We start from the raw sequence: 26,072 nt of genomic DNA, 5'->3' as shown, positions 1-26,072 counted from the left end.
CGAAATTTTTCATTTGAAAAGGACAATGCTGATTTCATTACCTACTCTGAGGATCTACTCCATTTCTAATGAACGCATCGTCGTTCGGACGCACTAAATTCCTTTTTTTCTTCCATTGCAAGAATAATGATACAGGGCAGGTTAATTCATTTTTAACTATTTCTCAGGAAGCTGCTTAAAAGTAAACACAGCATTGTGTTGTTTTCTGTATCGTCTAACTTTACTTGTAGGACCACTGACTAGTAATGTATTTCAGGATCAGTTATTGCAACTTAACTTAGATCCAACAATAAGTACAGTGCCCGAAGATAACAAAAGTGTTGCAAACCCAACAGAGATGAAAATGAAGATGGAAATGGGAGGAACAGATGATATTCAGTCAATTATAGATAAAATATTTTATCTGAAAGGCTTGTTGGAAGAAGCCAGCAAACATGCAGAGAAAACAGTTGATTTTCCAGGTCAGTGTAGGAATTATTTTTAATTATTTCAAATTGTGAACTGTTAAAATAGGACAAAATCAAGAACTACTGAAAAACTCTGCTTTTCTTTCAGTGCTGTGGAACCATGTCTCTGGCTTTCCTATTGATACTGTAGCTCAGCACAGAGCCTGCAAAGATGAATACAACTTACTGAAGCAAGAATTTGAGTTATATAAACAACAGAATCAACGACAGGTGCCAGCTAATCTGCGGTAGTAGTTATTATGTGAAACATTTATGCTTATGTACAGTTTAACACACAGTATTTAAATGTGTTGTCAGCACTATGTTGTTAATATTTTTGTTTTGTAAGAAATTTAAAATTCGAGTAGGAAAGAAAATGAAAGCTCCAAACAGTAAAACTGTGATGGCAGCTGTAGTTATTATAAGCTTAAATCACAGTAAGAGTCATGACAAAGACAGTACTCTTCAGGCAAAAACTCCTGTGTAGGATCATAACTTGTAAAGTTTAAATGAGTGTCACAGTCTTATCCTCCATGACCTGAAATAAGTCTCTAAACCTAAAATAATTTGGGTGTAAAAGAGACCACTCACTGAAGAGCAGACATTTTGAGTCATTGACAGGCATACAAAAAAGAATGAAAACTTCGGTAACTTTTGGAAGACATCCTTTGATCATTGAGTGTGTGCCCCCCCTACACACACACACACACACACACACACACACACACACACACACACACACACACCTGTGGCAAAGTTGTAAGAATGCAGAAGGGAAGGGTGGCAGGTACACAGGCTAGGCATGTGACACATGGACACCATTGTGCGGTGCACAGTGATGATGATTCAGATGCATAGATTGATAGTGGGCGACAGTACAGATAAAGGAGAAATTTTTGGGTAGAGAATGGGGGGATAGTGCCTTAGCAAAAATTGGGCCCCCGAGGATTATGTGGGCGAAGAGTGTGTTGTAAGGATAATGCCCATCTAGGTAGTTCAGATAAACTTGTGCTGGAGGAAGGAACCAAATGGCACAGGTTGTGAAATAGCTGTTGAACTTGGTGAGTGTGTCATGCTCAGCAACAAGCTGCTGAGCAAGTTGCCCGATTTAATTCAGTTGCATCTCATTACCATCATTTTGCTTTTGTTGATGTTCATCTTATAATCTCTTTTCAAGACTTTATCCATTCATTTCAACTGTTTTTCTAGTTCTTCATTGTTTGTGTCAGAATTACAATGTCATTGGCAAACCTAAAAAGTTTTTCCGTAAAGTTTAATTTCCTTCACAGATTTCTCCTTGGTTTCCTTTACTGCTTACTCGTTGTACAGATGATTAAATAACATAGGGCATAGACTGCAATCCTGTCTCACTTCCTTCTCAACTACTGCTTTTCTTTCGCATTCTTCAACCCTTACAATTACATTCTTGCTTCTGTACGTCAAAAGCTCTCTCTAAATCTACAAATATTATAAATGCAGGTTTTCCATTAATCTTCTCAGATAAGTTCTGCATCAGTATGGTCTTGTGTGTTGCTACATTTCTATAGAACCCAAACTGTTTTTCTCTGATGTCACCTGCCTATCAATTTTTACATTCTTCAGTGCATAATTCATCAGTATTTTGCAGCTATGACTTGTTAAACTAGTGTTTCAGTAATAATTGCACCTGTGAGTGACTGCATTCTTTGGAATATGAATTATTACATTCTAATGTAACTCTTCAGGCTTTCCCGGCGAGATCTTGACATGCGGAATAATCGGGTCTACTGCCGTAAGTTTGTGTTGCTCTGGCACAATATTTCAGCCACATAATTTGTTGCCTTCTTCAGGTGCTACCTGAGACTGCCGTATTGGAGGATCTTGTCCAGTATTTATGCCCAGAGGGTGCTGGGTGCTCTCTTTGCCATCCGCGCCCGCCTGGTGCTACTTGTAAGGTGTTGTCTCATCCCTGGTGCTCCCTTGGACATCCGTGCCCGACTTGGTCGCTATCTGTGGCAGCTCTCTGAGGTGCATCCTGTGTCGGGCGTTCCGTTCACGGTCCGTGCTCCCCTGGTGCTGCTCCTGAGGTTTTGGCCCTTCCCTGGTGCTCCCACGGACATATGTGCCCGGCTCGTTCACCATCTATGGTCGTGGCAGCTGTCTGGGGCCGGACCCACGTTTGGCGTTCTGTTCGTGGTCCGCGCACGCTTGGTGCTGGTCCTGAGGTGTTGGCAGTTCCCTGGTGCTCCGACAGATGTCTGCGCCTGTCTTGTCCACCACCCTCTGGGCATAAATACTAGACAAGATCCTCCAATACGGCAGTCTCAGGTAGCACCTGAAGAAGGTAACGAGTTACGTGGCCGAAATATTGTGCCAAAGCGACACAAACTTCCGGCAGTAGACCTGATTATTCCACATATTACATTCGAATTGAAATCTGAGGGTATTTTACCTGTCTCTTATATATTACATGCCAGGTAACACAGTTTATCACAGCTGTTCCTTCTATCGATCTCAATAATTCTGAGGAAATGTCATCTACCCCTGGGGCCTTGTTTCACTCTCATATGTTCCATTGCATCTTCATTTACTTCATATTCTGTCTCTCCCGGTCTCATCATCCTGCTGAATAATCCCCACATGGAGATCCAAATGGGGAACTATTTTACCTCTGTCCACAGCTCGTGGTCTAGTGGCTAGCGTTGCTGCTTCTCAGTCATGGGGTCCTGGGTTCGATTCCCGGCCGGGTTGGGAATTTTTCTCTGCCCGGGGCTGAGTGTTTGTCTTATCATCATCATCATCATCATCATTCGTGACAGTGGCTTGCTTGAACTGTTTAAAAAATTGGACTGTGTAGAACCTGGGACATGGTACGGGCACTGATGTCCGCACAGTTGAGCGCCCCACAAACCAAATCTCATAATCATCATTATTTTATCTCTGGAATAATTTAGCGAGGTAGATGCCATAATTATCAAGTCATATAGTGGATATGCATGGCCTTGGGAAATATAACAGTTATACATTTCCCCTTTGCTTCAGGCATTCACAGTACCAAAACAGCAAGGGCATGTTGGCTGACATTACAAGGCCAGATCATTCAGTCATCTAGACTGTTATCCCTGAAACTATTGGAAAGGCTGTTGCCCGCTTGAGGAACGATATGTTTGTCAGGCCTCTCAACAGATAATGTTTCAGTGCAGTTCCAGCTATGATTCAGCAATCTTTATAGCTGAGGCAGGCAAGCTATCACACCTGAGCAAGGTCCAGGGTTCATGGCTTTTCTGGAGCTAGTGATGACCACTTTTTTTCCACATATTTTTTTGCTATTGGCAATGCTGTAATTAAATTTTTGTTTGTTTATAGGTACACATCTGCAGTCCTTGTACACTTTGAAATTCTGACACTATAGTATTGTAACACACTGCTAAGGAGCCAAAAGAGAATGGCATAGCCAGTTAATAAAATGGATATGGGCTGCACAATTTGGTTTTGGCTTCTATGATGGTGTGCTTATGGTATGGTGGCATGGAGGCTACAGTGTGTACCAGGATTGCAGTCATGTACCTAAAGGGAAAAAAAAAACAAGAAATTAATTATGTAATTTGAATATAATAGAGGGAAACATTCTGCATGGGGAAAAATATATCTAAAAACAAAGATGATGTGACTTACCAAACGAAACCACTGGCAGGTTGATAGACACACAAACAAACACAAACTTACACACAAAATTCAAGCTTTCGCAACCAACGGTTGCTACATCAGGAAAGAGGGAAGGAGAGGGAAAGATGAAAGGATGTGGGTTTTAAGGGAGAGGGTAAGGAGTCATTCCTATCCCGGGAGCGGAAAGACTTACCTTAGGGGGAAAAAAGGACAGGTATACACTCGCACACACACACATATCCATCCGCACATACACAGACACAAGCAGACTTTTATAAAGGCAAAGAGTTTGGGCAGAACAGTCAGTCGAGGTGGAAGTACAGAGGCAAAGATGTTGTTGAAAGACAGGTGAGGTATGAGCGGCGGCAACTTCTTGTTATCCGCCAGGCCAACCTCCGCTAATTTCAAGTTGCTGCCGCTCATACCTCACCTGTCTTTCAACAACATCTTTGCCTCTGTACTTCCACCTCGACTGACATCTCTGCCCAAACTCTTTGCCTTTACAAATGTCTGCTTGTGTCTGTCTGTGTATGTGTGGATGGATGTGTGTGTGTGTGTGTGTGTGTGTGTGTGTGTGTGTGTGTGTGTGTGTGTACCTGCCCTTTTTCCCCCTAAGGTAAGTCTTTCCGCTCCCGGGATTGGAATGACTCCTTACCCTCTCCCTTAAAACCCACATCCTTTCGTCTTTCCCTCTCCTTCCCTCTTTCCTCATGAAGCAACCGTTGGTTGCGAAAGCTTGAATTTTGTGTGTATGATTGTGTTTGTTTGTGTGTCTATCAACCTGCCAGCGCTTTCGTTTGGTAAGTCACATCATCTTCGTTTTTAGATATAATTATATAATTTAATTTTTTTGAAGTTGTATTTAAAACTTCATAAACATTCCTCATACAAATTTTGAAATTGTCTGCAGTTGTACGATGGTGTGCATCAGTGTATCAGAGGCTAGTCCAAAAATGGGAAAAAACAGACTCAAAAATTCTTTAAACAATTCTTTTACATATTCCAGAAAGATGCATTGTGCAGACAGGAGGTTAAGTGGTTCATCAATTAATAAAAAGTATCAATTTATGTATGGATATGCCCACAGCCATTGTTCACTTTTTGAATACAAAAATCATTTTGCCAATTTCTGCTGTTTAATATTTTTAAAATAAATTTTTCTTTTCTTCATCATTCATTGGACATGTCACCATTTTCAAGTGCTAAAAAGTTGAAGTTCTGTCTATGCATCGCTGCCATTGGTGTAATAAGGGCATGCAAACGAAATTCAGCATTTCATGTGCTGCATTACTCGCTATATAAGTAATGAGTACAAGTGCACCCTGTGCTAATAGCGAAGAAATTGACAGAACAGTTCACTTGTTTATATAAATATATATCATATCATGCATAACATATGCATGAAATAAGCACTGCAAATTCTTGCCCCCACATTGCAAATCTCGTGCTGATTGCACCCCTCCTCACCTGTAATTCAAAGAATCTGCATCATTATTACACAAAAAGTGACTATTTCTACTGAAACCTTTTATATTAGTAACCCATCCTGCTTAGAATGGAGTAATATTGACTAAATTCTAAACATATGGACACTGCATACATTTTGCAGCTGTAATGCCCCAAAGATATAAGGAAAGGCTATTTCATGTGCATTAGCAGTGGGTATAAGTATTCGATAAAAGTTTTTCAAACACTGACAGAAACAAGAGAAAAATTGAATAGTAGGGCCTTGTGCCTGGGATCCAGCAGTTTTATATTAAGACAACAAATACATGTTACACTTACCTATTCCTTCAGTGAACATGGTGGAAGCTGAGAGAATAAATGCTGCCTCTTGCTGGGTAGGCAACACTTGTCTTTTGCTATTTCAGAGTGTCCAGGTGCTTCTCCTGCTGCTGTTGCTGCTGCAACATTTTCAGCAGAGCATGCTTTCATAAACCATTATTCTAGTTTCTGGAACTCTCATAATGTTGAAACAAGAAATAGTTGCTATTTGTTTTCTTAATGAGTACAGAAACCAGTTTTGTGACAGCTACAATGAAATGTGCAGACAGTCCCTATGTGGCTTGGTTGGGATCCAAATATTGCACCAGTCTGGTCACTGAGTCTGTTGCATATGAACTGACCTGATTACTTCACTGAGCATTATCACTAAACTGCAGGTGGTGTCCAGTGCATCAGCAACATACATAAGTATTGATTTGACGTCACAGTCTGCAGGTGCATAGTCAGTCACCTGCCATCTATTGTGGAAGATGGCAGACACTCTTGGTGGGCTTACCAACTAATTCAGAGGTTGATATAGCCATTGAAAGCTGGGCATTGAGATAATGTGAACTATGCTAACTCAGATTTACCCATACGATTGCCTCCTCCACTTTTTAACATTCATAATAAAAATCTTGTTTATTGTTGATTGAAGAGATAACACTATTTGCTCCAGTACAATATGCTTCTGAAGATCTGACTGGATAAAAATATTGATTGCATGATGAGAAAATGCATGACATGCAGATTTTACTGTACAAAGACATGTGAAAAATTTAATTTTCACTGTACTTACTTCTCTTTTATATTTATGTTGTCATTTATTTTCTAATTTTTGCAGAAATGAAGATACAGAACTGGAGATAAGCAGTCTTAAAGGTCAAATAAAAAGTTTAAAGGAGAGGATTCGTATATTGACTACACAGCTTGAAGATGTGGAAAAAGAATACAAAGAAGAAATTGACCATCTTGAAAAGGTAAATCATTACTAAGCTTGTTGTTTTTGTTAATTATTACTATTTTTATTATTATTATAATTATTATTATTATTATTATAAAAATTTTTATATTATTGACAAACGGCCCCCCCCTTCTCTCTCTCTCTCTCTCTCTCTCTCTCTCTCTCTCTCTCTCTCTCTTTCTCTCTTTCTCTCTCTCTTCCCAACTTGCAGCAAGTTGCAATTTTGCTGTGCTCTTCTCTGGCTGACAGTAGCTTCTCTTCCCTCTACTTGCACATTCTCTCCACACAATCTCTTTCTACGTCCACACCTATACTCTGCAAACTACTGTGAAGTGCATGGCAGAGGGGTGCCATACATCCCATTGCACCATCATCCTCCCACCCACTTCACCTAACACAGCTAGTTGTTGACCGAAAGCTCAACAGCATTTGTTTGTGTTGATCTCTTATTGCCACAATACCTTCAATTTTTTACATTACAAAGGTTATTATAGAAGGGAAAACAAACATTTTGGGAAAAAATGGTATGCTTTCCATCAAAGTTAAGTTATTGACACTGATGTTGTTTTATTTTTGGTAATTTATGTGAAACAGTCACATGTTCATTACACAATGCAGTAGCTTTTTCTGACCTTTGTTGGTCAACCTCATAGTGTCAATAGAAAGAGACAGAGGACCGTTACCGAATCTATAAATTTACCAAGTAACTCTATAGATAATGATACAAAATACAAAACTATAATTTTATTCTTTTTCATCATTATATACACATTTATTACCAATAAATGAACCATAGGTGCAGCAGCAATGAAAGTCGCTCTCATGAGTAGGTAGAATCACACTCTGTTACAAAATTTAGTGTGTTATCGGATGGTGGCAGCATGTTGTTAATAAAATAAAATTTATTGGTGACAAGAAGAAAAAAAAAAATTACCATTGCAGACATAAAAGGTAGTTGAATGTACAAGCAAAATGTTACAACTGAGCAAGTTGAAGCTATTCAGATTACAACAGGTTGGACAAGGTTTTGCAGCAAAATGCACACAATAAATACAAGGTTTCTCACAAAGGAACGTACACCGTTTGTACTTTAATAACTCGAAAATGTATAACAAAAACTATGGATTTTTAAGTGATATAGATAGTCACGACATTACTGATGATCCCTTACTGTTAGATCTGTTCAGAATGTCCTCCATCAGCACCAATACAGTATCTAAAACATTTCAGAACTAATCAACATACATGTGTTATGGTTGCCATTGAAATGGATTGTAATCCAGTGTATGTGACTTTCTGATGCAGACAATATCCTTCGGTTCCTCTCAGAAAGAAGTCTAATGGAATTAGATTGGGAGATCCGGGTGGAAACTCAACACTTCCTCATTGACCTACCCACTTCTCAACAAATGTTTCATCCAGGAATTGCCATCATGATGGTTATTTGACAGGGCATCATCATCCTTTTTTTAAAAGGAAGGGGGGGGGGGGGGGTCATTACCTCCTAATGATTGCTTTCTTTATGTATGCATTCAGCATCTTACTAGATTCCTCTAAACACTGGAAGCGGTGAATGGCCAAGAAGCTAAGTGAGGATGTATAAGGGGTCAGGTAACTTATGGAAAAATTTTGTACTTAATATTTAGTGTACTGTTTGTTACTTAAGAATAGGCAGTATGTAGAGCAAAACTGAAATTGTCAATGTTTAATTCAGATTTTATTTGAAAGTTGTAAATTTGTAACATTAAACAGAGGAATGTTGATAAAAAAAATACAGATTTATCATACAGTGTTAGAAATTGCAATTTATTCAACAGAAAATTTAATTAATAACACAAAACAGAAAATATATCTAAAAACACAGATGATGTGACTTACCAAACGAAAGTGCTGGCAGGTCGATAGACACACAAACAAACACAAACATACACACGAAATTCAAGCTTTCACAACAAACTGTTGCCTCATCAGGAAAGAGGGAAGGAGAGGGAAAGGATGTGGGTTTTAAGGGAGAGGGTAAGGAGTCATTCCAATCCCGGGAGCGGAAAGACTTACCTTAGGGGGAAAAAAGGACAGGTATACACTCGCACACACACACATATATCTATCCGCACATACACAGACACAAGCAGACTTTTGTAAAGGCAAAGAGTTTGGGCAGAACTGTCAGTCGAGGCGGAAGTACAGAGGCAAAGATGTTGTTGAAAGACAGGTGAGGTATGAGCGGCGGCAAATTGAAATTAACGGAGATTGAGGCCTGGTGGATAATGAGAAGAGAGGATATACTGAAGGGCAAGTTCCCATCTCCGGAGTTCTGACGGGTTGGTGTTAGTGGGAAGTATCCAGATAACCCAGACGGTGTAACACTGTGCCAAGATGTGCTGGCCGTGCACCAAGGCATGTTTGCCACAGGGTGATCCTCATTACCAACAAACACTGTCTGCCTGTGTCCATACATGCGAATGGACAGTTTGTTGCTGGTCATTCCCACATAGAAAGCTTCACAGTGTAGGCAGGTCAGTTGGTAAATCACATGGGTGCTCTCACACGTGGCTCTGCCTTTGATCGTGTACACCTTCCGGGTTACAGGACTGGAGTAGGTGTTGGTGGGAGGGTGCATGGGACAGGTTTTACATCGGGGGCGGTTACAAGGGTAGGAGCCAGAGGGTAGGGAAGGTGGTTTGGGGATTTCATAGGGATGAACTAAGAGGTTACGCAGGTTAGGTGGACAGCGGAAAGACACTCTTGGTGGAGTGGGGAGGATTTCATGAAGGATGGATCTCATTTCAGGGCAGGATTTGAGGAAGTCGTATCCCTGCTGGAGAGCCACATTCAGAATCTGATCCAGTCCCGGAAAGTATCCTGTCACAAGTGGAGCACTTTTGGGGTTCTTCTGTGTGAGGTTCTGGGTTTGAGGAGATGAGGAAGTGGCTCTGGTTATTTGCTTCTGTACCAGGTCGGGAGGGTAGTTGCGGGATGCGAAACCTGTTTTCAGGTTGTTGGTGTAATGGTTCAGGGATTCCGGACTGGAGCAGATTCGTTTGCCACGAAGACCTAGGCTGTAGGGATGGGACCGTTTGATGTGGAATGGGTGGCAGCTGTCATAATGGAGGTACTGTTGCTTGTTGGTGGGTTTGATATGGACGGACGTGTGAAGCTGGCCATTGGACAGGTGGAGGTCAACGTCAAGGAAAGTGGCACGGGATTTTGAGTAGGACCAGGTGAATCTGATGGAACCAAAGGAGTTGAGGTTGGAGAGGAAATTCTGGAGTTCTTCTTCACTGTGAGTCCAGATCATGAAGATGTCATCAATAAATCTGTACCAAACTTAGGGTTGGCAGGCCTGGGTAACCAAGAAGGCTTCCTCTAAGCAACCCATGAATAGGTTGGCGTACGAGGGGCCCATCCTGGTGCCCATGGCTGTTCCCTTTAATTGTTGGTATGTCTGGCCTTCGAAAGTGAAGAAGTTGTGGGTCAGGATGAAGCTGGCTAAGGTAATGAGGAAAGAGGGTTTTGGTAGGGTGGCAGGTGATCGGCGTGAAAGGAAGTGCTCCATCGCAGCGAGGCCCTGGATGTGCGGAATATTTGTGTATAAGGAAGTGGCATCAATGGTTACAAGGATGGTTTCCGGGGGTAACAGACTGGGTAGGGATTCCAGGCGTTCGAGAAAGTGGTTGGTGTCTTTGATGAAGGATGGGAGACTGCATGTGATGGGTTGAAGGTGTTGATCTACGTAGGCAGAGATACGTTCTGTGGGGGCTTGGTAACCAGCTACAATGGGACGGCCGGGATGATTGGGTTTGTGAATTTTAGGAAGAAGGTAGAAGGTAGGGGTGCGGGGTGTAGGTGGGGTCAGGAGGTTGATGGAGTCAGGTGAAAGGTTTTGTAGGGGGCCTAAGGTTCTGAGGATTCCTTGAAGCTCCGCCTGGACATCAGGAATGGGATTATCTTGGCAAACTTTGTATGTAGTGTTATCTGAAAGCTAACACAGTCCCTCAGCCACATACTCCCGACGATCAAGTACCACGGTTGTGGAACCCTTGTCCACCGGAAGAATGACGATGGATCGGTCAGCCTTCAGATCACGGATAGCCTGGGCTTCAGCAGCGGTGTTGTTGGGAGTAGGATTAAGGTTTTTTAAGAAGGATTGAGAGGCAAGGCTGGAAGTCAGAAATTCCTGGAAAGTTTGGAGAGGGTGATTTTGAGGAAGAGGAGGTGGGTCCCGCTGTGACAGAGGACGGAACTGTTCCAGGCAGGGCTCAATTTGGATAGTGTATTGAGGAGTTGGACCATTAGGAGTAGGATTAGGATCATTGTTCTTCGTGGCAAAGTGATATTTCCAGCAGAGAGTACGGGTGTAGGACAGTAAATCTTTGACAAGGGCTGTTTGGTTGAATCTGGGAGTGGGGCTGAAGGTGAGGCCTTTGGATAGGACAGAGGTTTCGGATTGGGAGAGAGGTTTGGAGGAAAGGTTAACTACTGAATTAGGGTGTTGTGGTTCCAGATTGTGTTGATTGGAATTTTGAGGTTTTGGGGGGAGTGGAGCTGGAAGTGGGAGATTGAGTAGATGGGAGAGACTGGGTCTGTGTGCAATGAGAGGAGGTTGAGGTTTGCTGGAAAGGTTGTGAAGGGTGAGTGAGTTGCCTTTCCGGAGGTGGGAAACCAGGAGATTGGATAGTTTTTTGAGGTGGAGGGTGGCATGCTGTTCTAATTTGCGATTGGCCTGTAGGAGGATGCTCTGAACAGCCGGTGTGGATGTGGGAGAGGAATGATTGAGGACTTAAAGCATCCTCCTACAGGCCAATCGCAAATTAGAACAGCATGCCATCCTCCACCTCAAAAAACTATCCAATCTCCTGGTTTCCCACCTCCGGAAAGGCAAGAGAGGGAAGATTGAGGACTTGTGTTGTCTTATTCTATTTCTGTTTTCGTCTCTTGAATCCAACCGAACATAAAAGTGGAATAAATCAAAAACACGCTTGTGAGCTAGTATTTCTTCTGCCAGCCACTTTACTTAATATGTTACAAGAGCATACATATTTTTTATTGTGTTAAGATCTATAACTTTTAGAGTGGTAGTCACATAGAAACACTTGTAACATAAACTGTTCTCACACCATGAACATTGTGTGAAGGACACCTTGCTACTGTGGCATTTGATTATAGATTTAAAGGGAAACCTACGTCATTAACATTCTGCGATACTGGTTCCTCATTTAGTTTTGCAACCATATACCAGCATCTAACATGAATTCAATGGTTTCTACTGTAATTTTGGTCATATAAACCAATACATTTTGATCCCAACAGAAATATGAAAAAAAAGTCATATTACTAGCTTTGAACCCAAGACCTGTAGTGTGCCAGTCCATTGGTATATTTACTCATCTATCTCACCATTCTAACTGTTGTTGCTTTGTTGATAGATGATAGATAAATATATTTCATCTGGTTACTGAGGATATTATTTTTTTAGAAAGGCCCATCAGTGTGAATGGCTTTGCTAAGAGATAGGTGGCACACTAAACTACATCACCGTTCAATATCCTCACTAACCCCTGTTCCCAGCTAATGTCCTCCACTTATGAGAAAAATCATTCTCTCTCTGAAATTTGTTTTAAAATGTGCCCAAATAAATGAGTTATCATGTATGAATGAGACAACATAGTTCCAAAAATAGCAAACTACATTTGATTTTCACGAACATATGAGGCATAAGAATTAAAGTTGCCAGTGGTTTGTTTAGACAAAATGTGTTTTCATCCTGTGAATAAGTACTTGCAAAGTGATAGTGTCTGAGGAGTATTGTGAAACAGAAGCATCAGTCTACGTGTAGTTGTTATGCTACAAACATGCAGCATGTGCCAGTGGGAGATTTGTATATGGTTAGAGCCTCCCCACCCTGTTTCTTGAGTCTAAATATGACACTCCTACCATCCTGGCCACATCTTTAGTTTGGTATGCTGGGTAATAATTGGCAAATTTATAAATTCTGCAGGGATTCTCTGTCTCCTCCTATTACTTGTTGACATTCTGAAGTGACTACTGGCTATTCAAAACTGTTACATCATTGTGAAATACTCATTTGATAATAATGCAAGTGGAAACATGTGAGAGTTTTGTGCACTGGGAAATACTGAATTGAAATCATAAAAGTTTACCAGTTGACAGCTGGAATTGGATTTAGAACTTTTGTTTCGACTGACAGTTATATTGTATCACTTAGCCGAAAAATGGAAAGTTCAGGGGAGTGGTATTGCTTACTTTCAGTGTATTGCTTACTTCCAGATGGGTCTTCCACTGTTACCCAAAAGTAATATGGTTTAGGGAGTTGTTTCTACATTTTTGCCATGTCAGTCAGCATTCAGTCCGAGCATTTCAATGGCATGTGCAAGTAAACTGGTGGCTGAAGTACACAGTCCCGAACAGGATGAGGCATTACTGGTCCAAATATTCTGACCAGCAAAAATACTAAATTTCACTGAAATATTTAATTTGTGTTTATGGATTTTTTAAAATTTATAACAATTTGGATTTTCCAGCTTTTGAAAGCTGAAAGGGCAAACTGCAAGGCAGCAGTTGCATCTTGTGAAGCAGAATTTCGAGCTCGTCTGTCCTTATTAGAGCAACAATTACAGAAACAGAGAGAAAGGACTTTAGCTTTGTTGGAGGAGAAGGACCAAGAGATACAAGTTTTGAAATCCAGTTTTCAATCATTGTTGCCTAGGAAGACATCATCACGTGATGATAGAAGTTGGACTCTGCCTCATAGTGATCAGGTGAGTAGTAATTCTTAACAGACCTAAGAAATTTCTTTGGTGCAAAGCTGTCCATTTAAGAAAAAGATTAACCATTATACATATGTACTTTCAAGTTAGACAAAATTGTTGTGGATTGGCTATCAGCTGTATTTTAGGCAGTTATATTCAGTAAATCAAATATGCACAAATTATGGGTATACTATTTAATGGAGCAGTGACGATATACATCGTGAGTAACCCAAAAGAAAGCTATATTAACAACCGGCCTGAGAAAATTGCTAGTCTTACTAGAGGTATTAAAGGCAACATTAAAGTCAATACATTGAAAAATCAACAGACATTCATATGCATCTACATCTACATTTACATCTACATACATACTCCGCAAGCCACCACAGATTGTAAAAGATAGTTAGTATGGTGCCACATATAACAAAAGAATTTGACATACAACTTAGTGCAGAAAAGAAAAAGGCTTTCAAATTTTATTAAAATTCAACCAAAGTTGCTGCCAGTACAAGATGACACACTTTTTGCTGGCTGTTACAGATGCTGTTGTCAGGTAATTGAATCATTATTCACATTGCAGATAACAAGCTAGTGAAAACATTTATTTGGTGCATGCAATAGGACAGTAATTCATTCGATTGTGAGGAGTTGGTTTTACATGCAATTTAGTACTACTCTTAGTGCTTAGGACAAGATTGTTGCTTATATTATCATTTGTTAGTTACAAGTTATATGGGCATTTGTGGCTAATAGAAATTATGGAAAACAGTTTCTTTTACCTACAGGCTTTTTGCTGTCAAAGCTAATGTTCTGTTGTTCGTATGGAAATAATTTTAAGCTTCACATCAGGGTTGTGAATTTACATGAGTAAATAGGTTTTTCTAGATGTTCCTGATTTAAGTTTCACTACGATCCTCGAGGATTTCTTTGGCAGTACAAAATCCCTTTTCATATTAAATTGGTAAGTTATACCTCACAAGGATGAGAAAGACGAGAAAGGATATGGTAATCCAAAATACACTCTCCATTTTTTGGAATTAAGGTGTGGAGATAATCTCTTTAATACATATAGAGTGGATATAATTTTTGACATACATGGTCAAGCTTATGACTCCATAAAATACGATCATCTGAGTGTGAAACTCAAAATTTACAGCCCAAACAATATATTTGGCAGAGTCTAGTCTTTCACAACATTTTGTCTATTTGGATGACATAATCTAAAGCGAGTGATATATACAATGTGACAGTGTGACATTCTTTATCTAATCAGTGTATCATAGTCTCCCACAAAGTTAAATCATAGTTAATTAACAACAATTGTGTTTCAATACACTCTGTCTTTGTGTATACGTGGGGCATACATAATGATCCGAAAGCTTTTCTGGAAACCGCACGTAACATTTTTGGTGTGTGCTGTTGGAGTTGTTCTTACATTTCATTTCTTAAGGAAGCAAAGCACTAGCTGTTAAGTTTGAGTGTCGATATCAGATTCATTGATTTCCAATATTTGGGATTAATTTTAAGGTCCAGGATGCAGAAACCGTTCTGGCAAATTTGGGGAACACCAGTGACAGCCCACATGTACTACACTATGCCCACGAATTGGCTCGGCGTGATGTGGAGATTTCATCACTGCGGAGGGAACGCCATCAGTTGGAAGCGGCACTCCGTGAACTCAGGAGACTCTCTGCCACTGATCGTGAAAAACATGCAGATGAGGTACAGAGCCTACAGGAGGAAATTGATAGGTCAGTAGGTAACAATGCACTAACAGTAGAGTTTTGTTTTTAGGTTAATGTTTGTTGACTTACATAATTCATTTGTACTATCCTACTCTCTCTCCTTTGAATAAAGATTCTGGGAGCCTTTCTTACCTAATCTCTGGGTCGGTTACAGTGGAATGAGTAAAGATAATATCGCATTGATGAAATCATTGAATATTGGAGCAGCACATACATTGCATGACCAAAAGTGAAACATCCAGAAGGGGAGGAGGAAATGAAATGGTATGTCATGGGCTGATGGGTTGTGTGACGTTATGTCAGTCTTTACAAAATCGAATCAGATTTACAAAGAACTTGACAGAAGGAGCCCATTTAGCAGTATGTCACTGCACCACCTCCGATCTGGATGCATGCCCTGATTCAGTTAAGAAGGGTGTCATAAAGCCATTGGATCCTCTCCTGAGGCAAGCTGGACCACAGTTTGGTAACTGATCCTTAACATGCCTCTCCGAAACACTGGAAGATTTGTATCCTCCCCATGTTGCTACCATAATCACCAGTAATGGTCATCAGAGGTCATGCAGAATTAAGATTCATTGCTGAACACAATGTGACACCAATTGTCAGTTGTTCATCCTTCCCGGTCACGGCACCACTCCAAACGCAGCTGTTTGCATTGTGGCAGTTCCCTGTCTGGCTACTGCTAATCTCCGACTAGCATTGTGGGATGGCACAGAATGTTGCAGGTTATCCATTACTTACTCTTGGATGGCAGGTGGAGATGTGAAGGAGTTTTTGATGTGCTTTATGTATAATATGGCAGTCCTCCCTTGTGGCAATCAGATGTGAGGTCAACCAAAACTCTGACGACGGGTATACCTGCCTGCATGTTCTCGTGCAGTCCAGCACCAGGCCATTGTCACAAGCAACACTAATGCACTCTGATGGGTGATTTACCTGTTACAGAGAATTGCAAGTCTAATCAGTTACAAATCCGATGACTGTGTATGCACACAGGCACATGTATATCCAACCATCATGTCTTCTGGACTTCATCTTCCCCCTCCTCCTCCTCCTCCTCCTCCTTCTTCTTTTTTTTTTTAAAAAAAGAGCAGTGTAAATAAGACCTGACTATTGTAGGTCAGCCCAAAAACTTGCATTCTTTTTCAGCGCACACACGCGCACACACACACACACACACACACACACACACACACACACACACAAAACCAACCTACCTAACTGCACTGTGAAGATTTCCATCATAACAAACAAATGCCTCTGAAAACTGCTTGCAGCCTAACGTGCTGTATCACAGACACCAAACACTTCTTCCATTATGTCCTGATATTTACAGCAGCTTGTCACTGCTAACAACACTTCTCTGTGTACTTCTCATGGTCAGGGTTCGCAGTCATGTAGAAGTTTTAAAGGATGTCATATTTGCTATTGACTGCAGAAGTTATTTATTTCACATTTGCAATTTCGTGCCTTTGAGTCATATTCATGTCGTGCTGCAAAAGCTAAAAGAATACAAAAATGAGAACTGCTGAAATATGTCATGTAGACAGCAGTGCATTATAAAAATGGTGAAAATAATAAGTCACTTACATTTTCCTTCAGCACACGTCAGCCTTCAAAATCCTGGGTCAAGTATACATGTCATTGTCAAAAGTAAGGCTTTTCAAGGTAGAAATACAGTAACATCAAATAAGTGTGAAGCTCTGTACATTGTGAAATGGTGTAAATTACATGAAATAATTTCATGTAATTTACATTATTCCATGATTTACAGAGCTGCACACTCATCTGATATGTATTTCTACAGTGAAAAGGCTCACTTTCAACAATAACATGTACACTTGAAGGAGGATTTTAAAGTCGGTCATGTGCTGAAGCAAAATGTAAGTGATTTATTATTTTCACCACTTTAGTAATATAATGCTGTCTACATGATATATTTCAACAGTTCAATATATATATATATATATATATATATATATATATATATATATATATATATATATATATATGTATGTATGTATGTTCTGTGCCTTGTTTTTGTATTCTTTTAGCTTTTGCAGTACCACTTGAAAATTACACAAAGGCTGAAACTGCAATTGTGAGTTAAATAGCTGCTACATTCAACAGCGATTATGATGTCATTTAAAATCTCACATACTGTGTTATTCCTCTTATAGATGACACACTGCATCTTCACACATAACTATCTATGTCTTCTTTGAAAGTAATATCAACAATATGAAGAAGATAGACTACTACTCACCATAAAGACGATACATTGAGTTACTGTGAAAGAAAGAGATACAAACAGATGTACAACACAATTATGAACATGTGCACACCAAACCTTTGAGGGCCATGAAGAGGATACCTCCCTTAAAATTGTAAACTCCTTTCTTGTTTCAACTTTGTTGATGATATCTTCTTGATCTTGACAGAAGACTAGGCACTTTGTACTTATTCCTCTACAGTGTAACATCTTGTCTCCTGTGTGTTACACCTGGTCGTCGTCGTCCCGACAAGCTGCTTTTGCGCAGACAAGCTGCTTTCCTGCAAGGCAACTTTCACTTTTTTAATAACCCTGTGAGGACTTATTATTCCTAACAACTTCCAGTAATGTTCTGTTTTGACAAATGCCATCTCTTCCACACAAAAAGTTTCACCCTTGTAATCTTTCCACTTGCAGAAGGCACATCGACACTAATGAGCAGGCCTCCTCCCAATGTGCCGAAGAGCTTGCCAAGGCCTAAACAGCCAGTACCATGTCTAGACATGATGCACAGATAACCCAAATCGTATCCTCCAGTACTTCCAAGGCTCCAAAGAAGCATATCTGGTTTTCTATGGCTGTGATTGCCTTTCGTTGTGCTCGGAAAGAATTCATTTTCTCAAAATCCTTTCCTTCTCCCTTGAAGTGATATTTCCCTATGCAACCAGCTTACAAAATATTCTCATCTAAATTGTCATTTCTGTGTCCATCCCTTCCATATGGCTTGTAGCCATATGAAATTGTACACACACTGTATACATTAACACAGTCTGGCATGGATATGCTACCCCTCTGAGGCCCACATTGAAAGGCTGATGTCAAAATACCCAGACTCGTGAACAGGGGTCAACAAGAGGTTCGTGAACTTACACCACTTATTGCCCGAACTGTCAGTTTCTGAGCCAAAAATATCCTTTTAGAATGGGAAGAGTTACCCCAAAATATAATATCATACAACATAAGCGAATGAAAATAAGCAAAGTAGGTTAGTTTTCATGTTGAACAATCACTCACTTCAGATACCATTCGAATAGTAAAAATTGCAGCATTAAGTCTTTGAACAAGACCCGGAACATGGGCTTTCCATGACAGCTTACTATGTGAGCACCTAGAAATTTGAACTGTTCAGTTTCACTAATCATATGCCCATTCTGTGAAATTAAAACGTCAGGTTTTGTGAAATTGTGTGTTAGAAACTGTAAAAACTGAGTCTTACTGTGATTTAGCGTTAGTTTATTTTCTACAAGCCATGAACTTGGGTCATGAACTGCACTATTTGAAACCGAGCCAGTGTTGCACACAACATCCTCTACTACCAAGCAAACAGAAATATTTTAGAGTTATCCGTAATACTAGAGGGCATAGCATTTATATAAATAAGAAACAGGAGTGGCCCCAACACTGATCCCTGGGGCACCCCCCCCCCCCGCCCCCCACTTGACTGTACCCCACTCAGACCCCACATCACAACCATTCTCAACATTGCGAATAATGACCTTTTGCTGTTTGTTGCCAAAGTAAGAAGTGAACCAATTGTGAGCTACTCCCCATATTCCATAATGGTCCAACTTCTGGAGCAATATTTTGTGATCAACATAATCAAATGCCTTAGTTAAATGAAAAAAACATGCCTAGCATTCGAAACCTTTTATTTAACCCATCCAGTACCTCGTAGACAAAAGTGAATACAGCATTTTCAGTGGTTATCCCACTAGTCAGCCACCCGGGCTGCCTATTTCTGCTAGTACCATGTTCAGAACGTTCTAATGGAAAACAACTCTCAAAGGGCATGAGAAATGTGTTAAGGAAAGCATTATATTTATCATCTATGTTATCGGCATTATGAACATCCTGCCACTCTTGTTCCTTGATGAGGTTTAAAAAACTCTCTATTGCTGTTGGATTAACTTTCCTACATAGTTTTTAATTAAATGTGACATTTCAGTACTAAAGCCTTTTAGTGTTAAAATTTGTGCATCATGGTCTGAAAGGCCATTCACCCTTTTATTAACAGAATGCCCATCTAGTAATGAAGAATGAATAAAAATATTGTCTGTGGCTGTGCTACTGTTGCCCTGCACCCTAGTTAGAAAAAACACTGTCTACATCAGATCATAAGCATTTATGAGATATGCCAACATCCTTTTTCTTGCACCATCATGTACCAAATTTATATTGAAGTCACCACATATAACTAATTTTTGGTACTTCCTACAAAGTGAATCAAGAACCCTCTCTAGCTTGAACAGAAACGCTCTGAAGTCAGAGTTAGGGGACCTACAAGAAACAACAATTAGAAGTCTAGTTTTATTAAATTCAACTGCCCCTGCACAATATTCAAATATCTGTTCAGTGCAGTGCCGTGATAAGTCTATGGACTCAAATGGAATACTGTTTTTTACATTCATAGCCGCTCCCCCCACCCTGCAAAGTACTCCTTGAAAAACAGGCAGCTAATCTGTATCCTGGTAAAGGAAGCCTCTGAATTGTCAAATTATTTAAGTGGTGCTCTGATATACCAATAATTTCAGTGTCAACATCTGTAAGCATTTTCATGAAATATTCTAATTCCATCTCTTCTTGGAAACATTACATCCTCTGAAGGTGAGCCATTAGTTAGAGGGACTTCATTTAAGCAGGTATACCTATCAGCTGTCTTCAGTCTAAAAAAGGTGCAGCTCTAACACCAACTACTACAAGAATTTTTGCATGAGTGATCCCACCACCACCATCCACTGTACTGTCCTCTACAAGCTTTGCCAGACTCTCCTTCCCATACCAATTGAGGTGCAGGCCATGCCTTGTGAAATCCGATCTACTGATAGACCCAACCAGCACCACCGAGATGTGACCTGTGCCCTCTGCCATCAACGCCTTCCCCAGCCCAATGTTGCACCTAACAGCTGCATTAAGATGAGCCCAATCATTATGCTGAAACAGTTGCATGAAATGCACATTAGTGCTAACAGTTTGAGTAGCTATCTTAACCAAGTCACCACTGACATCATATTCCCCGTCCCTATCAAGACTGTTCCCTGCTCCACCCACTATCACTACCTGATCCTCCTTTGTAAAATTCCTGCATAACTCCCCTATGCTGTCAGTTACTTGAGCCAACCCTGTACTAGGCTTCACAATTCTGGTGACCTGGTGCTCACTCCCCTGCAACTGCTGGCCGCATCTTTACCGTGTGAACTACCTCGCAGCAGAACCTTCTTCTTTCTGTTAGGCTTTGCAACTGACCTGGGTCTCCTGAGTGCTGAGGACTGCTGCATGTTCCCTACATCTACGGCTACACGAGGCTCCTCTCCACTCAACTCTGACAATTGGTCAATTCTATTGCATATATGCAAAGTATAACAGTCTGAATACCTCCTCTTCCTAGCTGCCTTCTTGCCAACTGCCAGTTCCCATTCCCCACCACTCTTCACCCTCCTCAACTTATCTAGTTCCTCCTTTGTGCATTGTGACAGCACCTGAAGGGCACAGATCGTACGCTCCTGCTGCTCTATCATCAGATTCTGCATTTCCTGGAGATGATCTTGCTAGAATGCCCACTGGCTTCCCCGCTGCATTCCCCCCAATTAAAATACTTTGAACAAATCCCACACTGTAACCCACTACTCACAAACCTATGACAGAGCCCACACTTCTCACTCATGGTAAAATTTTCAGTTACTGAAAAAAAAAAAAAACTGTACATCTACGTTACAAAAGTTCAGTTACTCCAGTAGAACTATTTATAGAACTAACAGTAGCGGTCTCGAAATTCTCTGTCTACCAAGAAAGCAACTATTTGTATTACTGCTGCTGCACCACAGCTAATACCAGTACCAACAGAAATTCACAAAATTATTAGCTAAAACCAAAAATTCAAATGAAGTTAAAACACTGAATGAAAATTTTACTGAGAAAATGTTTCCAAAAGTTTATTAAATCGTTATTTTACCACAAACAACATGAAACACCACTGAAAACTATTAAATTTAATAACTGTAACAATGCACAAATAACTCTGTCAGTACTTAGCTTTATAACCAACTGCACGCCGCAAAATGTAAATACCTATTTACCCTATCCCTTGCCTTCTCACACCTTTTTGAGGTAAATCAGTTCTACCTCTGCCTGTACGAAGGAGAGCTACCTCAAATGCCATATTCTTATCCTCTTTCCTTTCTGCCCTTTCTCGTGCCTCCCATCTCTTCATTTTTCCTTCCTTGTTTATCTCATCTACTTATCTCACCATAACCTCTCCCCAAAATGTGATAACCCATTGTGTTTGTGTACTGTTTGGCCACAATACTTTTTACTGGTTGCTTGTAGCAGAGAAAACTGGCACTAGTTCATATATAATGATTTGTTTCCAAGCACTGCCAATATTTCTGCATTTGTTACCTCTGCTTTCATGTAAGCACAAGATACAAGTAATGGTTCCAACTTTGTGGGAAGGAGTTCATGCTGTCTTCTCTCATTGGTCCTTTCCTCTCAGTAGTGCTAATGTGGGGCAGCTTATCATGGCCAAACAGTATGTCTGTGTACTTGGAGAACACAGAAATGACGTTGCATTCTTCTAGTACTTGTTTATATTCCTATACACTGTCCTACAATCTCAATGTTTGCTTTGTGGTTATCTTTACTCATTCAGTTGTTTTCCATTCAGAACTTTCAAATACATTAATCTTAGATTATTCATAATATCTAAACATTGTAGCAATGCAAACTAAATTAAAATTCTGTCATTAGCCACTCCTTGCACGTTACTGACACTGAATTGATCTTTCCCCTATTTTTCTTGACTTGGTTAATTGAGTTTATGATACTATAATTAACAGATAATTTATTTTATCATGTGATGTACTATATCTGAAGAGAAATTTGTGTAGTGTTTGACCACAAACCACTTGTATTTTCACTTCTATTATTTTTATGGAAAACTATTTTGTAAATATAAATATTTTGAATGTTAATTTGTAAACTATTTATTGTTTATTAATAGACTATTTCTTTTGTTTGCATTGTTATCACTATTATTATTATTATTGTTATTATTGTAAATGACATCAATATGTTGTGTTATTTCAGATTAAATCGTTGTCAGTCCAGAGAAGGAGCAAACTTGGAGTATCTGAAGAATGTTGTTCTCTGTTTTCTTACGACGAATGAGTCCAATTCCAAGAAACACATGCTAAATGCTATTGCAGCAGTGCTCAAATTTAGCGATTTAGAACAAGAGAAACTTAACCGAATCCATAAACATCTATGACTCATGTGGAGCATGTTAAAGTACACAACGAAGCCTCTACTAACATCGTAGTTGGTGAAGTAATAGAAACACTGTCTGTAGTGGTTGACTTTTGAGGTAACTTAGTGAATCGACTGTGTCTGTGATCCTGAAGTATTATGAAATTAGAGTTTATCTGGACATATAGTATTTCCTATGTGTGTTGATTCCAGTGGATATATTATGCATGGTACCAGTAAGATATTTTATCCCTGTACGCCCCCCCCCCCCTCTCTCTCTCTCTCTCTCTCTCTCTCTCTCTCTCTCTCCCCCTCCCTCCCTCCCTCCCTCCCTCCCTCCCCCCCCCCCTCCTCCCCCTACACACACACACACACACACACACACACACACACACACACACACACACACACACACACACACACACAGAGAGAGAGAGAGAGAGAGAGAGAGAGAGAGAGAGAGAGAGAGAGAGGGGAGGGGGGGGGGCTCTCTTCCCCCTATCCTTGAAAAATCCCATTTCATTTAATGATGAAGTTACTTTTCACTTATCTTTCTGAGGGTTCAGTGGACCAAATCATAAAACTTGCACTTGTAGTGTATGAGATAATAAATACTTTATTTGATTTCACAGTGTTTTTGGCCTACTTATTTCATTTTTGTACAACACATTTCAAAATAGTCATTTCATTTTCAAAAGTGGCATTTCAGTTTCTCATGTTTCATTGTATATTTGTCAACAGTGCAGTTGGCATATACACATCCTGTGACATTTATTAGGCTGCGAGCAGAAATGTTGGTTCCATCTTGTGAGTGCAATTCAGAATAGCGGAAATGTATAAACAATTTAGCAGCTTGCCTAAGGTGCCCACTCCTCCGCAAGTTGAAATTGTTGATACTGAGCCGGCCGAAGTGGCCGTGCGGTTAAAGGCGCTGCAGTCTGGAACCGCAATGCCGCTACGGTCGCAGGTTCGAATCCTGCCTCGGGCATGGATGTTTGTGATGTCCTTAGGTTAGTTAGGTTTAACTAGTTCTAAGTCCTAGGGGACTAATGACCTCAGCAGTTAAGTCCCATAGTGCTCAGAGCCATTTTTTTGTTGATACTGAGAAAACAAGTAAATATAATAGTAAACTATATTCTATCAAGATACAATTGACAGTTTCACATTTTGTCCAGTACGTTTAACTAACGAAAGATCTGTAAAAACTCACTCTGTACTTTCAATAGGTCATACATTGATACGTTCTGGATGGTTAAAACTGTATGCTGGACCGGGATTCAAACCTGGAATCATTCTTCTTAGTGAGCAAGTGTTGTAGCAGTAGGCTATTCAGGTATGACTCACAACCTGCCATCACTTCTTTACTTGCTCTAGTACCTTTCCTCCTATCTTCTAAACTTGACAAAAATTCTCTCAAATTCCTTGCGAGACTACCGTATTTACTCGAATCTAAGCCGCACTTTTTTTCCGGTTTTTGTGATCCAAAAAAACGCCTGTGGCTTAGAATCGAGTGCAAAGTAAGTGGAAGTTCTGAAATATGTTGGTAGGTGCCGCCACAACTAATTTATGCCGTCGAATATATGTAGCGCTACACAGGCATGCTTTGCAGGCACAAAGATAAATACTGGCGCCAAAACGTCTGCGTCAGTAAATAAATTAAAAAGGAAAAAAAAAGTGGAAGACGAGCTTTTTTCTCCGCCCCGAGTTTCGACCACTGCATTTTCATACATTATCCAACGAAGTAAATACAAATTCCGTATTGTTCATCTTCGAATGTAACAGCATTTCAATGTACTACGAATATCTGACTGGCAAGACTGTTTGGGATGTTTGTCAATATGGCCAACTCTACGTTCTGAATTCTTTCCTACCTGTGAGAAGAGATGGTTGCTAATAGGAGCTTTTATGAATTGTGAATCACATGCAGTATTCTCTTCACCATAAGGATAATATGAATATAAACATTTTACCATGTATTCTTTCATGTTTGCTGCTATCTCATTTAAATCCTGTCTGCCTAATAAACTACGAAACTAGAGTGAGACAACAGCAAATGCGGAGGAATATATATATCATGTCATGTTTGTATTCATATTATTCTTATGCCTAATAGTGATACAGTCAGAAAGGAAGCACGGCAATTGACTAGATTTTTAAATCTAAGATGACTCTAATTTCTGTGCAGAATGTAATGAACTAAAGAGGCGCCTGCAAAGATTTTCAAATGGAGAAAAATTTTCGCTAAACTCTCGTTCAGAACATCTTCTATCATTCGCAGTCTATTATTTGGTTCTTGTTGATCATTATCAAAGAAAGCAGCAGTGTAAGTAACAACAAATAGCAGTCTCTTGCCATTGTTTCACTAATGAGATGATTCCTCTCTTTTTGTTTTTATTGTAAGCGGCAGTAGCACGCACAAAAGCAAGCCATGCTGCAAGCGGTGACAGGCCGCAAACACTCGTTATCAGAATGCGACAAACAATGCATGACACAGTACAGTACTGCATTTTCAGCTTAACACCTATAACAAAGAGAACGGCACTTATCATATCAAAGCAAAATAAGCAGTCAATTCAAACCAGACAAAGCACATGAAAAAGGAAGGAAACCCGTATAAATACGGACGGAGCGCCTGATGCATAGCAATGGCTACCTGGTAAAGCTTAACTGCTAAGCTTATGACTCGAACCAAACTACTGTAGCTGTATCGTCATTCATTTGACCTAATTGTGTCTCATATTACAATGGACCAACTTTGTTTCGATTTGGAGGTGGGGCCTAAAACTTTTCTCTCCCCTTGAATTTCGAGTCTCAAATTTCAGGTGCGGCTTAGATTCGGGAAATTTTTTTTTCCTTGATTTCGAGTCTCATTTTTCATGTGCGGCTTAGATTTGAGTGCGGTTCAGATTCGAGTAAATACGGTAGTACTCCTGGAACAAAGGACAATGTGGTTTAATGGCATAATGACAGCCTTGGAGATTGTCTCCTGAATGAATTTTCATGCTGCTGTGGAGAAGTTTGAAAAGTAGGAGAAGAGGGACTGACAGAAGTAAAGTTGTGAGGATGGATTGTGAGCCATTATTTGGTAGCTCAGAAGGGAACCCTCCATAGGTTACTCTCTGACACTGTCAAAGCCTTGAAGAATGAAAGCAGTGGGTCACATATTTTGGCTTGTGTACTGAGAATAATTTCCAATAAAATGATTGTTCAAGTTTTGATATC

The 26,072-nt window shown here is 40.1% G+C and overlaps 1 protein-coding gene across 1 annotated transcript in view; it reads left to right on the top strand.

Moving 5' to 3' along the window:
• Positions 1 to 23,135, top strand: part of LOC126412227 (GRIP and coiled-coil domain-containing protein 1) — a 108,538-nt gene extending 85,403 nt beyond the window's left edge. The window contains exons 7-12 of the mRNA XM_050081717.1: positions 257 to 461; positions 556 to 694; positions 6,700 to 6,835; positions 13,362 to 13,598; positions 15,117 to 15,340; positions 22,692 to 23,135. Of these exons, the coding sequence (XP_049937674.1) occupies positions 257 to 461; positions 556 to 694; positions 6,700 to 6,835; positions 13,362 to 13,598; positions 15,117 to 15,340; positions 22,692 to 22,872 (1,122 nt within the window). The 3' untranslated portion in view covers positions 22,873 to 23,135. The remainder of the gene's footprint in view (positions 1 to 256; positions 462 to 555; positions 695 to 6,699; positions 6,836 to 13,361; positions 13,599 to 15,116; positions 15,341 to 22,691) is intronic.
• Positions 23,136 to 26,072: the final 2,937 nt, after the last annotated feature.

Source organism: Schistocerca serialis, chromosome 7 (assembly GCF_023864345.2).
Source record: "Schistocerca serialis cubense isolate TAMUIC-IGC-003099 chromosome 7, iqSchSeri2.2, whole genome shotgun sequence".
Classification (NCBI taxonomy): domain Eukaryota; kingdom Metazoa; phylum Arthropoda; class Insecta; order Orthoptera; family Acrididae; genus Schistocerca; species Schistocerca serialis.
This window is presented reverse-complemented; position numbering and strand designations above follow the sequence as displayed.